General features: G+C 46.1%; 1 protein-coding gene across 2 annotated transcripts in view; it reads left to right on the forward strand.

Moving 5' to 3' along the window:
- The window catches only part of LAMA3 (laminin subunit alpha 3), a 933,952-nt gene that overhangs the window by 460,429 nt on the left and 456,866 nt on the right, over positions 1–16,657 (forward strand). For both annotated transcript variants that reach the window (XM_069220025.1, XM_069220026.1), the window contains 2 exons: positions 6,595–6,751; positions 10,099–10,231. In XM_069220025.1, coding sequence (XP_069076126.1) covers positions 6,595–6,751; positions 10,099–10,231 — 290 coding nt within the window. The remainder of the gene's footprint in view (positions 1–6,594; positions 6,752–10,098; positions 10,232–16,657) is intronic.

Genomic DNA, 16,657 nt, shown 5'->3' on the forward strand with positions numbered 1-16,657 from the left:
ACGCACCTTCCACCACGCAACAACCATGACCACAAGCCCACGCGCCATCAACCACCTCAAGTGCATCCTAGTCAACGCTCGCTCCGTCCACAAACCCGCCGTTGAACTCTGGGACCTCCTGGACTCCATAGCACCCGACGTCGCCTTCATCACGGAGACCTGGATGAACGCCTCCTCGGCCCCTGACATCACCACTGCCATCCCCGAAGGCTACAAGATCTCCAGAAAAGACCGCACCAACCAGGTAGGAGGAGGTATCGCCATCGTCTTCAAAGACTCCATCAGCGTCACCACCTCCACCGAAGACACCCCTCTCGCCGCTGAACACCTGCATTTTCAGATTCGCACCGATCCGAGGACCACCCTCAGAGGATCCCTCATCTACCGTCCTCCCGGGCCACGCGCCCCTTTCAGCGACGCCATCTCCGACTTCATCTCCCCGCATGCCCTCGCCTCGCCGGACTACATCCTCCTAGGTGACCTCAACTTCCCTCAACTTCCATCTGGAACAAAACAACGACCCCAACACCACCACCCTGCTCGACAACCTCGCCAACCTCGCCAACCTCGGCCTCAAACAACTGGTGAACACCACCACCCACATCGCCGGACACACGCTTGACCCCATCTTCTCCGCCAGCAAACAAGTCTTCTTCAGCCATGCCTCCGCCCTACACTGGACCGACCACAGCTCCGTCCACTTCACATTCCGACGCGAGACCCGCCACCTCCGCACCCAACCCATCCCTCGTCGACAGTGGAACAGGATCCCCGAAAAGCAACTCTTCTCCTCACTCGCCGCCAACCAACCCACCCTCACCACCGACCCCAACGACGCAGCCCTCAACCTCACAAACTGGATCTCCAACTGCGCAGACATCCTTGCTCCCCTCAAACGCACGCATCGACAGACCAACACCAAAAAACCTCTCTGGTTCTCTGACACCCTCAAAGAATCAAAGAAAACTTGTCGCGCCCTTGAGAAAGCCTGGCGCAAGGACCGCACCGCTGACAACATGACCGCCCTCAAGAACGCTACCCGCGAACACCACCACCTGATCCGCGCCGCCAAAAGGAACTTTTTCACTGACAGACTGGACAAAAACAGACACAACAGCAGAGAACTCTTCAGCATCGTCAAGGAGTTCTCCCACCCCAGCGCCAACGCCAACGCCGTCACGCCCTCACAGGATCTGTGCGAATCCCTCGCCACTTTCTTCCATCGAAAGATTAGCGACCTCCACGACAGCTTCGGACACCAGACCCAACCAAACACCACCGAACCGGCATCCACGGCCATCACCCTCAACAACTGGTCCCACATCAACACGGAAGAAACCAAATCCATCATGAACTCTATCCACTCCGGCGCCCCTTCGGACCCCTGCCCGCACTTCATCTTTAACAAAGCCGACGACATCATCGCCCGCACCTCCAGACCGTCATCAACTCTTCTTTTTCTTCTGCTACCTTCCCCGAATGCTGGAAACACGCCAAAGTCAACGCCCTACTAAAGAAACCTACGGCTGACCCGAGCGACCTGAAAAACTTACGCCCCATCTCTCTTCTGCCTTTCCCAGCCAAAGTAATAGAGAAGACCGTCAACAAACAGCTGACCACCTTCCTGGAAGACAACAACCTGCTCGACCCCTCACAAACCGGATTCCGAACCAACCACAGCACTGAAACCGTCCTCATCTCAGTCACTGACGACATCAGAACCCTGATGGACAACGGTGAAACAGTCGCCCTCATTCTGCTCGACCTCTCGGCTGCCTTTGACACCGTCTGTCACCGCACCCTAATCACCCGCCTCCGCTCCACCGGAATCCAAGGCCAGGCCCTGGACTGGATCGCCTCCTTCCTCTCAAACCGTTCCCAAAGAGTTTACCTCCCTCCGTTTCGCTCAGAACCCACCGAGAACATCTGCGGCGTACCCCAAGGCTCATCACTCAGCCCGACACTCTTCAATGTCTACATGAGCCCCCTCGCCAACATCGTACGCAAACACGACATCATCATCACCTCCTACGCCGACGACACCCAACTTATACTCTCCCTCACCAAGGACCCCGCCAGCGCCAAGACCAACCTACAAGAGGGTATGAAGGACGTCGCAGATTGGATGAGGCTCAGCCGCCTAAAGCTGAACTCTGAAAAAACGGAAGTCCTCATCCTCGGCAACACCCCGTCCGCCTGGGACGACTCCTGGTGGCCCACGGCCCTCGGCACCGCACCGACCCCCACAGACCACGCCCGCAACCTCGGCTTCATCTTGGACCCTCTTTTCACCATGACCAAGCAAGTCAACGCCGTGTCCTCCGCCTGCTTCCTCACCCTCTGCATGCTCCGCAAGATCTTCCGCTGGATCCCCGCCGACACCAGAAAAACCGTGACCCACGCCCTCGTCACGAGCCGCCTGGACTACGGCAACACCCTCTACGCCGGGACCACAGCCAAACTCCAAAATCGCCTGCAACGCATTCAAAACGCCTCGGCCCGCCTCATCCTCGACATACCCCGCAGCAGCCACATCTCCGCACACCTGAGACACCTGCACTGGCTCCCAGTCAGCAAAAGGATCACCTTCCGACTTCTCACCCACGCACACAAAGCCTTCCACGACAAGGGACCGGAATACCTCAACAGACGCCTCAGCTTCTACGTCCCCACCCGCCTCCTCCGCTCCTCTGGCCTCGCTGCTGTCCCTCGCATCCGCCGCTCCACGGCGGGTGGGAGATCTTTCTCCTTCCTGGCAGCCAAGACCTGGAACTCCCTCCCCACCAGCCTCAGGACCACCCAGGACCACTCCACTTTCCGGAGACTCCTAAAGACCTGGCTGTTCGAGCAGCAATAACCCCCCCTTTTTTCCCTAGCGCCTTGAGACCCGCACGGGTGAGTAGCGCGCTTTATAAATGTTAATGATTTGATTTGATTTGATTTGCACCTCTAGGGGGCTCACTGAGCCACGGACAGTGAGAGTCATGTGACGGCAACTAGAGTAGCATATCCTGCTGTGATGCCAAGAAAAACTGGGCTTGTGGTTAGGGCCTCACAAGGAGGTTTCCTATCTCCACAAATGATAAATGACAACGAGGGACGTTCCTTCGTGTCCCAGAGAGAGCGATGAATGTGCAAAGCCTGTGCAGCTCCGAGCAGGAGGACTAGCAGTGCAGAGAGACCACAGAGGGAAGGCTGGGGGAGGACAGCAATCTTATACCTAAGACTAAATGTGGGCACGATCAAGGCAAGGAGACCCACCTGGCTACTTCAGAACTACATCCGACAGACAACCCTGAGCATATCACTTATTCCCATCTCATGCATTTTGTCATTCTTGAACTTGGCAGAAATTAGCTAAACTTTTCAACCATGATCAAAGTCTGTTACAAAAAAAAGACAAACAGGTTGTTTTGGTTACTATCAGTTCCTATGTATAAACACACACACTCACTGTAATTTCTGGTTAGGTAACTAAAAATAAGAGGCTTTCCTACCTGCGCTCCCTTTCATTCAACTATGTGACAGTATGTGGTTCAAAGGCAGAAGCAGTTTTTTCTCTTTGTTGGCAGTTTCGGAGCCTCTCCGAAAACAGTGTGTTAGATCCGTCAGCCCTTGGCATGTTTCCCCTGTCCTTTTGGCTTCTGCTCTCCTGTTTTAATCCTGGGATGAACTTCTTTGTTGCTGGCTTTAGGACTATGGGCACTTTACCACTGCTGACCAGTGCTAAAGTGCTAGTGCTCTCTGTCTAGTTTGTATTTTTTATTGGCTTATCCATGATTGGCATATTTTTTTACTTGTAAGTCCTTAGTATAGTGCACCAGGTGTGCCCAGGACCTGTGAATCATACGCTACCAGTGGGCTTGCAGCACTAATTGTGCCACCCACATGGGTAGCCCTGTAAACATGTCTCAGACCCGCCACTGCAGTGTCTGTGTGGGCAGTTTGGAACTGCTTGTTCGACCTGCCAAGTGTACCCACTTGCCAAACCTTTTACTACATTTAAGCACCCCTAAGGTAGGCCCAAGGCAGCTCTACTGGCAGGGTGCAAAGTGTTTAATGTAGGACATGTACTGGTGTGTTTTACATGAACTGGTGTGTTTTATAGGTCCTGATAGTGAAATACTGCTAAATTTGTTTTTCACTATTGCAATGTATATCTCTCCCATAGGTTAACACAGGGATTGCCTTGAAATATCTTTTAAGTGTAATTTCCCATTGGGAGCAAATAGAGAGTTAGAGTTTAGGGTCTCTGAACTCACAATTTAAAAATACGTACTTTGGTGAAGTTGGTTTTAAGATTGTAAGTTTGAAAGTGCCACTTTTAGAAAATGGGCATTTTCTTGCTTAACCATTCTGTACCTCTGCCTTTCTGTGGAATACACGTCTCTGCAGGATGACAGTTGGGTTGTTTGTGAATTCACTCTAGACAGTCACACAAACAGAGCTGAGGTGTGCCCTGCATGTCCTGATAGGTCTTCCTGGGCTAGAGTGGCGGAAGGAGCTGACACATTTGCCTGAATGGGACTGTGCCTGTCCTTAAACAAAGTAGTCTTCAACCTCCCGGAGTGTCTTGGGCCAGGGCAGGAAAGGCAGGGCCTTGTACACTACAAAGACTTTCCTTAGAGGTTTTCCTACTTCAAAGGCAGAATGAGTATAAGTTTTGGCCTCCGAGACCACAACTTCAGAACATTTCTGGAATGAAGACATTCTGCCAGGAAGAAGGGCTAGATGCCACTCTGCCAGTTGCTTTGCTGTGATGGCCTGCTGCTTGCTGCTTTAGTCCTGAGAGTGAAAGGACTGGACTTTGCTTTCTACATCCTGATTTCCAAGGTTCTCCATGTGCTTCAACTGAGCTTGCTTCCTGTTAGAAGTCTCAGGGACATCAATGACTTCATTTGCCAGCACCTGGACTTTCTTGCTGAGAACCCCGACTTGCCAAGTGGTGCCAAATCCACCCCCTGGTCCCATGGAAGTGAGTTCTGTTGAAACTAAGAAGAAACAAAGTGCATTGACTCCAGAGCAACTTTAGAGCCGGCGAGCTCTCTGAATTTGTGCCTCTTCCTTTACCAGTAGCAGTGGTCCCAGCTCATTGCAACAGCTGCGACACACACCACAGGCCCGACACCGCTGCAGCACCTCTGAAGTCCAGACACAACATGAGTCCTGAGTGTCGTGTCCCGGATGTCAGAACACCTGACTCCGATGCAGCACCTGTGGCCCCTTAGTGTCATTGCAACACCATGAAGCCGACACCGCACATCTTGACCTGCTGGATTCGTTGATCCTGCTGATCATAAGGAACCGACGTCTCGCCACCGACTCGGGCATCACCTCCCCTGCAACTGTAAGGAACTGATGCCTCACCTCTCCCGCCTTGCAGTAAGGAACCCACACCTCACCTCACCTGTAGCACTAAGGAACCGATGCAGAGCTGGCTCCATTGATGCCTCATCTCCCCAACACTGTGCAATGTCTTTGTTTTCAAATGTACTGTACCTAGGGGCCCAAGACTGGCCCACACTCCCTTGCTAGTGGCGTTGGCCTGTTTGGAACAACTCTGTCAACAATGTTGTGATAGCCCCACTTGGAGCTGTTGTGTTTCTAAGTGCTATACTGAAATTTAATATTTGAAAATTCGTATCTTTACTTGTGTATGTTGGATGTTTGTCATTTTGGTATTGTTGTATTCAGATAAATATTGTCATTTTTCGTAGCCTGGTGTGGAGTGCTTTTGTGGTGTTTTTACTGTGTTACTGTGTGTGTGTGTGTGTACAATTATTTTACACATGGCCTCTGAGATAAGCCTGACTGTTTGTGCCAAACTACCAAGGGGGTGAGCAGGGGTAGTCATAGGTGTGTGACTCTCTTACCCTGACTAGAATGAGGATCCCTACTTGGGCAGGGTGCAAACCACTGTCAAGTAGAGACCCCATTTCTAACACAGTGCATGTGCCGTCTCTTGCTAGCCCTTCTGTTACCTTACAATGAGCTTGGAGGAGGCCAATTGCTTGCCATTGGTTGGCTTCATTATCACTGTCATTTGTTTACTCTTTATTCATCAGTTTCCTTAGGCTTTTCTTCCTCTTCTTGAGTCTGTCCCTCCCCTATTGCATGAAGGCATAAATGTGTCCTTCCACTGCGTACTTTTGTAAGGTGTTACTTTTTACTTTTGTTTAATCACTCTACAAGAGTGCTGGTGTATAACAGCTGTCACCCTGATGCACTACTTCTCACTGCCTTTTTCTATCCCAGTATCCTCCTGCTGACCCTCTGCTATTTGTGTGCTTCCCCCAGAAGTACATTGTCCATTGCTGTATGGCATGACTATAAATCATTGCAAAAGACAATGGCTCTCATAGTCACGAACTGTTAGATATCCTAATGCTTGTTGTTAGCTGTGGTGTAGTGATAAAATGACATCTTGACTGTATCCTAATGTCTGAGAAGTGTGGTATTTTTAAGTCCAGGACCGATTTACATAAGATGACTTGTCGTATAAATTCACCCATTTCTTACAAAGTGACTTTTCAACATAATCATATTACATCATTGAATACATACATTATCTTTAAATTTTTAATTTCATATCAGACCTGAAAAGAATTTCTTCTTCCCCGACTTGCACCACATGAAGTTTGAGATCGAAGATGGCACTGGACCAAATGGAAGAGGGGTTCGATTTGGCTACGATCCACAGGAATTCCCCAACTTTAGTTGGCGGGGTTATGCCAAGATGAACGCATTTCAGGTATGCAGGATTTAATGGATGCCTCCATCCTATAAAAAGATGATGACTTCCTGGATCATTTTGTACTTGTAGATCATTGTATGGTGATTGTTATTTGTTGTTCACAGGGGTGCCTAGGCCAAACAAACTTAGCATGTGGTATTTTATGCACCTTTATAAACCATTGCCACAAATGGACTTCATTTAGGGGTCTTCAGCGGTCACAGCTGCGACCCCGGCTGGCCCTTTGTGACCCCTGGCACTATCTCTGTGACCCATGGCACCGCCTTTGCGACCCCTGGCCTCAGAGGTGGCAAATTCAGTGCCATGAACACAGTAGCAGCTTGTCCTTATGGTCGTCAGGTGGGGCTCCTCTCTCTTTGTTTTCTTTTATTTCTTTATTACACTAATAGTGATTAATAAAATATAATTCACTATTAGTATAATAAAATTTTTAATATGCCCTCCCAAGGCAGCTGAGGTAAGTAAAAATGCTTTTAAATGTTTGTTGTGTGTGAGAGTGTGTTTATGTCAGAGAGTGTGTGTGTGTAAGTGTGAATTTGTGTGTTTGAGTAGGTGTGTGTCTGTGAGTGAAAGGGGAGGTCAAAGGGAGCGTGATGTCACTTCCGCCACTTGGCTTATTTATTTTGACATAATAATAGTAAGTGGACGCACCCTTAATGTAGATGAACCTTTTGACTCATTTATATTATTATAATTAGGTGTCATATAACATAGCAATATTAAACAATAGCAATCACCAACTAATTAGTAAAGAACGCACCATGACCCATTTGGCCATGAATAACCACACCTTTTAGTATCAATTAAAATGTTTATTTCCCTATATTAACAAGGCTAAGGTCACGAAAATTAGTCTCAACATCAAATAGTACAAGAAAAGAAACATCACAGGCTGACTAAATCCCCTAAAGAATCTCAATTTAAACAAAGCAATTAGAATGACAATTTCAATAGCAAAAACACTAATTAAAAATAACAATATTTGAGCAAGAGAGATGACATACATCGGTTCAGCAATAAAACAACATCAAGTCGTAGGTATAGAGAAAACACCTCTCTTACTTCAGATTAGCATTAGCATGTGGGCTTCATGCGAAAGTTTTACTGACATTACTTTAGAAAACATCTACCTATGACGCTATCAAAAATAGCAGCAGTATTAAAACAGTAGCAGCTGGTACCTGAAAAACAAAAGACAAACAATACACAAATAATACATTTACCTCTCCCTAAGGACTGTCAACACAGTTACAGCTTCATCCGGGGGACAACAGCATAAGGGCAGGAACAGGGTAAGGGGAATGGTTTAGAATTTGGAATGTAAGATTACTAAACCATCAAAGCATTAGCTCAGCACTGAACAGCCATGGTAAACTCAGAAAATAATAAAGCACCAGAATATCAGTAGAGTGACTGGCAAAGCATGAAGTGTCAAAGTGGCAGGTCACACCAGGAATGCAGTGAAGTATCTTGAAACCAGAAAGCAAATGTATGAATGACAAATGATGACTGACTCCTCCAAGTACCCAAACATTAAAGTAATCTTGCTAAACATTTGCTATTGGTTGAAAACATCAGGCGAAGAAAGAACACCCAATTACAAAAACATCAGATATCGCAATTACATAAAATGTTAGCTTAGAAAGCATTGACTGGGTTCTTCCATCTTTTACGTAACTCCAAACTATACTGAATGTGATCAGTAGGCTCTTTTATTTGGCACATTACAAATATGCTGTTGCTGGACAGTAGTTACAAATATATGGAATCATTCTCGTCACACCAGTTCCTCGAGAGAAATACATTTTCATTAATATATGCACAGAAAAGGTTTGTGACTTGAACAAAAGAAGTTTGTTATACAACGGACATGAGCACGTACAAATGTAACAACAGTAAGAACACCAGGAGTTAGATAACTTCCCACTGTGGCCTTTTCTGCTTGAGGCCTAGCAGAAAACAAGAAATACTCCTATTATTTCAGTATTTATTTTAGCAGAGAACGTGCTCTTAAAGAGACCTACTTTCTAATTACAACGTTAATACATTATTATAAAAGCATGTGCAGGCCTTGCTGCTCCTGGTGGCCAATAATAAATACACATTTTTGTGTAAACATTAATTGTATCATTAAAGCATTTCACACATTAGTACATAAGTATAATAACGTAAAAGATCATTTATTCACACTAAATTTCGACGTCACAATCATACCCTGGCATTTTGGTGAATTGACGCCCATGTTGCCACATAAAGTAATTGAGCTCCATCACAGGTGCACTAAAATGGCCCTCCTTGATTCTGTTAACTTGAAAACTGCACTTGGAAAGTTTAACCGTGGTATTACCTGCTCAGGGCCTACATCCCCACATAGCTGTTGATGCAGCTTTGAAAGCACGGGTTCCTGCTTGTGCACTCGCTGCGCAGAGTGATTTTCCTTCTAATCCATAATCAAACTGAACAATCATCAGGCGCGAGAGCATTGCTCCTTCCTGCAACGATTGTTGCCCTTGGGCTGGAGAGGGGGTGGCAAACTGTCAGTTCGCCTAGAAGGCCAAGTATCTTTGTGGCAGCGCTGGCTGGTGCTTTATGATAATGGAAACAAGTAGCTACTTTGGACTACGGAACTCTGTGCATTGCCACCCTTAGTCCCAAATTATGATTTTTCCCGGTGATGTCACAATGTTTTCTACTGGTTAAGGACACCTCAGCGCTGCATGAGTGTCTCTGGAACTGTGTCCTCCTCTATCGCTCGACCTCCCTGTCTCCGATACACGCTCATCCACTGTTACATTTTTTAATGATATACTTAGCATCAGCTCACACTCCATTAGTTCTATTGCTTCACATTTTTTTTCCCACTTTTTTCACACGATTCAGTTCTATGTATTTTTCCCAAAGTCCTCTGCATCGGTGCTCCACATCTCTTTCTGTTGCCCTCTCCTCTTCCTATCAGTGACTGCTTAAATAATGCACTTCCCTCTTCTCTATTTGGTTTTATTTCCCCAAGCGAGGGTTAGTCGAGGCTCTTACTATGACCTCCCGTGCCTTATTCCATGATGTACTTCGCTGTGTCCACCTGGCTTCCAAAAGAGATGCCAAAGGGATGATCTCAGTTTCTTGGGTTCATATTTTGAGTCTAGCAGCGTATGTATGTGATTTGAACATGCTGCCATGTTTGCATTGCTTCACATGTCTATGTTCTATCTCCACTGGTTGTTTTTGGCCACAAACACTTCATATAGCAAATGCATGTCCTCTCCCTAGATTATTTGATGTTGCATGACTCCCTATCTAGTTTGCTTAACCTACACTTTCAGGCTGGTTTGACTTTTGTTTTGCAGAATGAAGTTCGGGTGAATTTGAATGTCAAAAAATCAAAACTATACCTGTTCCGCGTGATCCTGCGCTACGTTAACCCTGGGAGTGAAGTGCAAACTGGTCGTATAACTGCGTCTCAGACGCGGCCGAACAGAGGTAGGTGGAACATGCGGAAAAGTGGGCATGTGGCATCAGCATGTGGCCAGGTGAAGGTGGTGGATACCTTTAATGCTGACCTTGTAACATCACGTTTATCAACATTTGAAGTTTGCGATAACCGGCAATAAAAACTAAATTTCCAATGGAAGATTATCTCGATAGAAGCACAAATAGAGGGACATATTCTGGTTGCCGCACAGGATTAGCTCCATGAAGGCGCAAAATCAAGACTGTAATTTCAGGTAGTAGCAAGATGAACATGTGACACTGCTGGGCCCAGTAACACTTTTATAAATAAATAAAAGCCCTAACCTAACAGTATTGTCATGGTAAACCCACAGTTTTATACTTGAGATAAGGATATCAAAGGAATAGAACACAATTCCTGAATAAACACAGCACTCACGAAAATTAATTAATTTACTGATTAATTGCAATTTCCCCTTGCTATTTTTTGACATTTTGTGAATTTGATTGATCTTAATTAAAATATTTATAACAATACAAGTATTATTAACACAGAATTTGGATTTATTTTGTAGTGCGTTAATTATCAATGTACCCAAATGGAAATACATACATAGACATTCTTACACCTTATAATTATCACAAAATACTTTTCAAGAAGATTTATTACAGTGCCTGCCAATGGGTTTGGCACTCGGCTTGACGACCCTCCATTGCTGAAGGTCACTGCCCATCATTGGTTACCTTCCTGGGATCAATGCTCGACACTGGTGGCACTTAATTGTGACAGCTGGCTCCAATGACAGTCCACCACATGGTGACGCTGTATGTCTAATTTTGAGATGAGACAGTAACAATGTTTAATAAGTCAATATACATTAAAAAATAATAATATATACCATTAATGTAGCTTTGGGTGGCCTAGAGTAGTTTGAATTGTCATTCTTGTAGGAGTGCAGTGGTTGATAGTAGTGTTGGTACTGTCATTGCCAGCACTGGCAGGGGCGGTGGGTGGTGCAGACTGCAGTAGCCTCCTGAGAAGGGCCCTGGCACGTACTTTTTTTTTTTTTTTTACAAATTAAGCACCAGTTTTATCTTACAACAACCTGAGAATGCCATACATTTAGCACTATGTCCCTCATTATTAGTTGATCTCCCTTGCAGCTATGCAATATTGCTGGCCTAACCTCAAATTCACTTCTAGGAACAGTGCTTAATTTGTGCTGGTGTTTGCAGGTGGGGCCCACAGCACTTATTTTCAGAGTGTTAGAAATTGAGTCTTTGGTTGGCAGTCACGTTACCCCCTGTCCAAGCAAGGACCCTCACTCTAGTCAGGGTAAAGGAGAATCACCCTCAGTAAACCCCGGCTCACCCTCTTGGTTGCTTGGCACAAGCAGGCAGGCTTAACTTCAGTGTCTAAGTGTAATGTATTTGTACCAACACACACAGTAACTCAGTGGAAACACTACAAAATGACACAGCACAGGTTTAGACAAATAGGAAATATTTATCTAAACAAAACAAGACCAAAACGACAAAAATCCAACATACACAAGACAAGTTATTAATTTTTAAAGCAAAAGAGTCTGAAATCCTTGAGAAAACTGTAAAAACACTGTTCGCGTTGAAAAGTACCTGGGTAGTGTCAAAATAACACGCACGGGCGAGTGTGCATAGGAAGAGGTTAGCGATGCGTCAATTTCTCACCCATGGTGAGACCGTGCGTTGTTTCTCCTCCTCCGGTCGGTTCAGCGTGTGTTGTTTTTCCTTTCCGCAGGACAGCAATGCATCGATCTGGCCAAGCACACGGTATCAGCAAAACCACGTTATGTAGGTTGTGACGTTATCAGCCTCTGTCAGCAGGTGTTGCGCATCGTTTCTCCAGCTGCGTGCGTTAATCTCCCAGCCGCGATGTCGATGGAGCGTCGATTTCTGCTGCGAAGCCGGCAGCGTGTCGTTTTTCAGGCACGTCTCAGAAGGTGCGTCAATATTTCCCCCGCACAGTGGTCTGTGCTTGGATTTTCAATCTTGGTCTGCCAGCTTCACCTGTCAAGGCTCCAAGAACTGTTAGGGCACCACTTGGCAGGGCAGGAGTCTCAGCAGAGAGTCCCAGTGCTGGCAGGAGAAGTCTTTGATTGCTCTGAGACTTAAACAACAGGATTCAAGCTCAGGACAAGCCCTTGGAGATTTCTTCACAAGCAGGAATGAACAACAAAGTCCAGTCTTTGTTCCCTTGCACAGGCAGAAGCAGCAACTGCAGGGTAGCTCCAAAAAGCACAGTCACGGGCAGGGCAGCACTTCTCCACAGCTCTTCAGCTCTTCTCCAGACAGAGATTCCTCTTGATGTCCAGAAGTGATCTAATTTTTCAGGGGTTTGGGTGCACTTCTTATACTAATTTTGGCCTTTGAAGTAGGCCTACGTCAAAGGAAAGTCTCTCTTGTTTGTGACATCATGCCTTGCCCAGGCCAGGCCCCAGACACACACCAGTGGGTTGGAGACTGCATTGTGTGATGGAAGGCACAGCCCTTTTAGGTGTAAGTGACCACTCCTCCCCTCCCTCCTAGCACAGATGGCTCATCAGTATATGCAGGCTACACCCCAGCTCCCTTTGTGTCACTGTCTAGAGAGCGGTACAAACAGCCCAACTGTCAAACTGACCCAGACAGCAAATCCACAAACAGGCAGAGTCACAGAATGGTTTAAGCAACAAAATGCCCACTTTCTAAAAGTGGCATTTTCAAACACACAATCTCAAAACCAACTTAACTAAAAGATGTATTTTTAAATTGTAAGCTCAGAGACCCCAAACTCCACATGTCTATCTGCTCCCAGAGGAAATCCACGCTTTAATCATGTTTAAAGGTAGCCCCCATGTTAACCTATGAGAGAGATAGGCCTTGCAACAGTGAAAACCGACTTTGGCAGTATTTCACTGTCAGGACATATAAAACACATTAGTATATGTCCTACCTTAAACATGCACTGCACCCCGCCCATGGGGCTACCTAAGGCCTACCTTAGGGGTGTCTTACATGGAACAAAAGGGAAGGTTTAGGCCTGGCAAGTGGGTACACTTGCCAAGTCGAATTGGCAGTTTAAAACTGCATACACAGACACTGCAGTGGCAGGTCTGAGTCATGTTTACAGGGCTACTAATGTGGGTGGCACAACCAGTGCTGCAGGCCCACTAGAAGCATTCGATTTACAGGCCCTGGGCACCTCTAGCGCACTGTACTAGGGACTTACCAGTAAATCAAATATGTCAATCATGGAAATCCAAATAACCAATCATTTTACATAGAAGCACTTACACTTTAGCACATGATAGCAGTGGTAAAGTGCCCAGAGTAACAAAAACAGCAAAAACAGAGTCTAGTACACATCACTAACCTGGGAAACAGAGGCAAAAAGTTAGGGGAGCCCACGCCAAGGATGCCAAGTCTAACACGTGTGCCCCCAGCTGAAAGTGAGGAGCAACTACCCAACCTCACAGGAGTTCTCAACACTAAGGCGGAAGAATCTGGACAGACCATCAGCATTGGCATGTTCTGTGCTAGGACAGTGTTCCACCGTAAAGTCCATCCCCTGTAGGGAAATGGACCACCTCAACAATTTTGTATTCTCACCCATCATCTGCATTAACCATCCGAGGGACCTGTGGTCAGTCTGAACCCAGAAGTGAGTCCCAAACAAGTAGGGTCTTAGCTTCTTCAGCACTCAGACCACAGCAAAAGCTTCACGATCTATGGCACTCCACCTACGTTCCCTGGGAAGTAACCTCCTGCTAATGAAGGCTACAGGTTGATCTAGGCCCTCTTCACAAAGCTGTGAGAGTACTGCTCCAATACCATGCTCTGAGGCGTCTGTTTGCACAACAAACTCCTTGGAGTAGTCAGGTGCCTTCAGCACAGGTGCTGGGCACATGGCAGCCTTCAGGGCATCAAAAGCTGTCTGGCAAGCCTTTGTCCAGATCACCTTTCTGGGTTGCTTTTTGGAAGTCAGCTCAGTCAAGGGAGCAACAATTGTGCCATACCCCTTGACAAATGTCCTATAGTATCCCGTGAGACCTAAAAAGGCTATCACTTCAGTCTGGGTTTTGGGAGGCTCCCAGGCCAGAATGGTATCAATCTTTGGCTGTATTGGTGCCACCTGGCCACTCCCCACCTGGTGTCCCAATTACCCTGCCCTATTTGGCACGTGCTTGCCTTAATAGTGAGGCCTACCTTTTGCAGGGCCTCCAACACTTTGCAGAGGTGTTGCAAATGTTCCTCCCATGTGGAACTGAAGACAGCAATGTCATCAAGGTAGGCGGCACTGAACTCATCCAGCCCAGCCAACACCTGGTTGACCAACCTCTGAAAGGTGGCAGGGGCATTTTTCATCCCAAATGGCATCACCTTAAACTGAAAGTGCCCATCTGTGTTGAAAATGCAGACCTCTCCTTGAACCCCTCAGTCAAGGCAATCTGCCAATACCCAGAAGTTAAATCAAACGTGCTGAGGTATTTGCCAGCTCCCAACCGATCTATGAGCTCATCAGCTTAGGGGAAAGGGTGCGCATCAGTTTTAGTGACCGCATTGAGACCCCGGTAGTCCACGCAGAACCGGAGTTCAGGGGGGCACCAGGAGCAGCAGCCTTTAGGGCCAAAACCACAGGGCTGGCCAAAGGACGGCTGGAATGCTCAATATACCCCAGGGTTAAAATCTTGGATACCCCATCCTTGATGCTAGTCCTGACCTTGTCAGTCACCCTGTAAACCTTTAGCTTAATGGGTGTACTGCCACCAGTGTCCACATCATGTCTGCACAAGTGTGTGACCCCTGGGATCAAGTAAAACAGCGAGGCAAACTGTCCCAACACCTGGCAACAGTCCCTCTGCTGCTCTGTAGTTAGGGAGAGGGAGAGGTTCACTCCCTCCATGGGCCCATCTTTCTCTCCTGCAGACAGGAGGCCAGGAAGAGGTTCACTCTCCTCCTCCACCCCATCATCTGTCACGAGGAGCATGTTCAGTCAACTCCAAGTGTGGCTTGAGCCAGTTAACATGCAGGACCCTTAAAGGGTTCCTGGGAGTCTGCAAGTCCACCAGGTAGGTGACTTCACCCTTGCGCTCCACCACATCAAATGGCCCAGTCCACTTGTCCTGGAGCAATTTAAGACAAAAGCACATAGGAAGCAAGTCATAGGAATTGGGCGCTCACAGTGAGTCCATAAATCATATTGACAATCCAAATATGTCACGGTGCTCCTGGCAAGAGGATCTTCCTTAATCCTCCAATGTTTCAAGGGAAACTAACAATGAACTAAAAGGTTGTCAGGGCTCTCATGATCGTACAATAGAAGGTACGTAATTATTCAAATCTTCAGTGTGGAATAACACCATAGAGAGTTCATATGTTCTTTAATTATTGACATACAAAGTCCACCTTGATACAAGAAAAACGTCCTTGAATTTCAATAATATATACAGCAAACACAGCCAACACGTGTTTCGTCTTATGAGAATGTATTCCCACAGACTTCATCAGGGCTGGAAAAAATATATAAGAAGAAAAACCATTGTTGTAAAACATATTTAGACGTTCAGAGCAGATCTTAAACTAACTTCTCGTGATATTTGTGAGAAACAAACCATGCCATATGTAAGTTAGAGTGCCAGATAATATAATAGAAAATGTTCTATTACTAACTCATGCCCATTAGCAAGTTATCCAAAATATGGGATCATCGTTTGTTTTCAATAGTGAGAAAGTAGGATTTGAAACACAAAGTGAAGTTTCCATGCGTAGAAAACTATCCTAACATAAGTGTGAAATTGTCCCACATAAAAGAATAGAACAATCGACAGATAGGGAGAAATCGCCCCTAAGTCTAAGAGTCAACGAAACTCACCAAAAACCAAATACAATGTGAAAATAGGGAGATACCTCCCACTATGCACCCCAGTTAAGTGGAACAAACAGAGTACCAAAATTTTTTTTTTATAGCAAATTTAAAACCAAAACAGCATACCTTATAATCAAGTATGTCTTATGTGAAATCTACTCATTTCCAAGCATTATCTAGTAGAATCTGTAGATATAACCATAAAATATATTCAGTAGTGGTCCAGGTGTATTTGCATAGCCAGACAATGAAACTATTTTATAACTGACTAACATAGTCACAGAGTAAGTATACCCCCCCAGGTGAGACTGACCTTCATTACGTGTATAAGGTCCTACATTAAGTCATCTAATACAGGAATCTGCTTGTATTCCCTATCTGCGAGACTACGGGGAAAAAAAAGGTAATTAAATTAACTGAGTATACGTAAGCAATCTTAACAAATGACCATAATGTCCTAATTTAATCTCCGTAAACTTCAGCCCAACTGCAACACTCACCTATCAACAATATCGTCTAGGAATCCAAAGGAGAACTCCGTGGTGCGAATATAACCACGGCGTTCCCAGTAT

Source organism: Pleurodeles waltl, chromosome 2_2 (genome assembly GCF_031143425.1).
Source record: "Pleurodeles waltl isolate 20211129_DDA chromosome 2_2, aPleWal1.hap1.20221129, whole genome shotgun sequence".
Lineage (NCBI taxonomy): Eukaryota > Metazoa > Chordata > Amphibia > Caudata > Salamandridae > Pleurodeles > Pleurodeles waltl.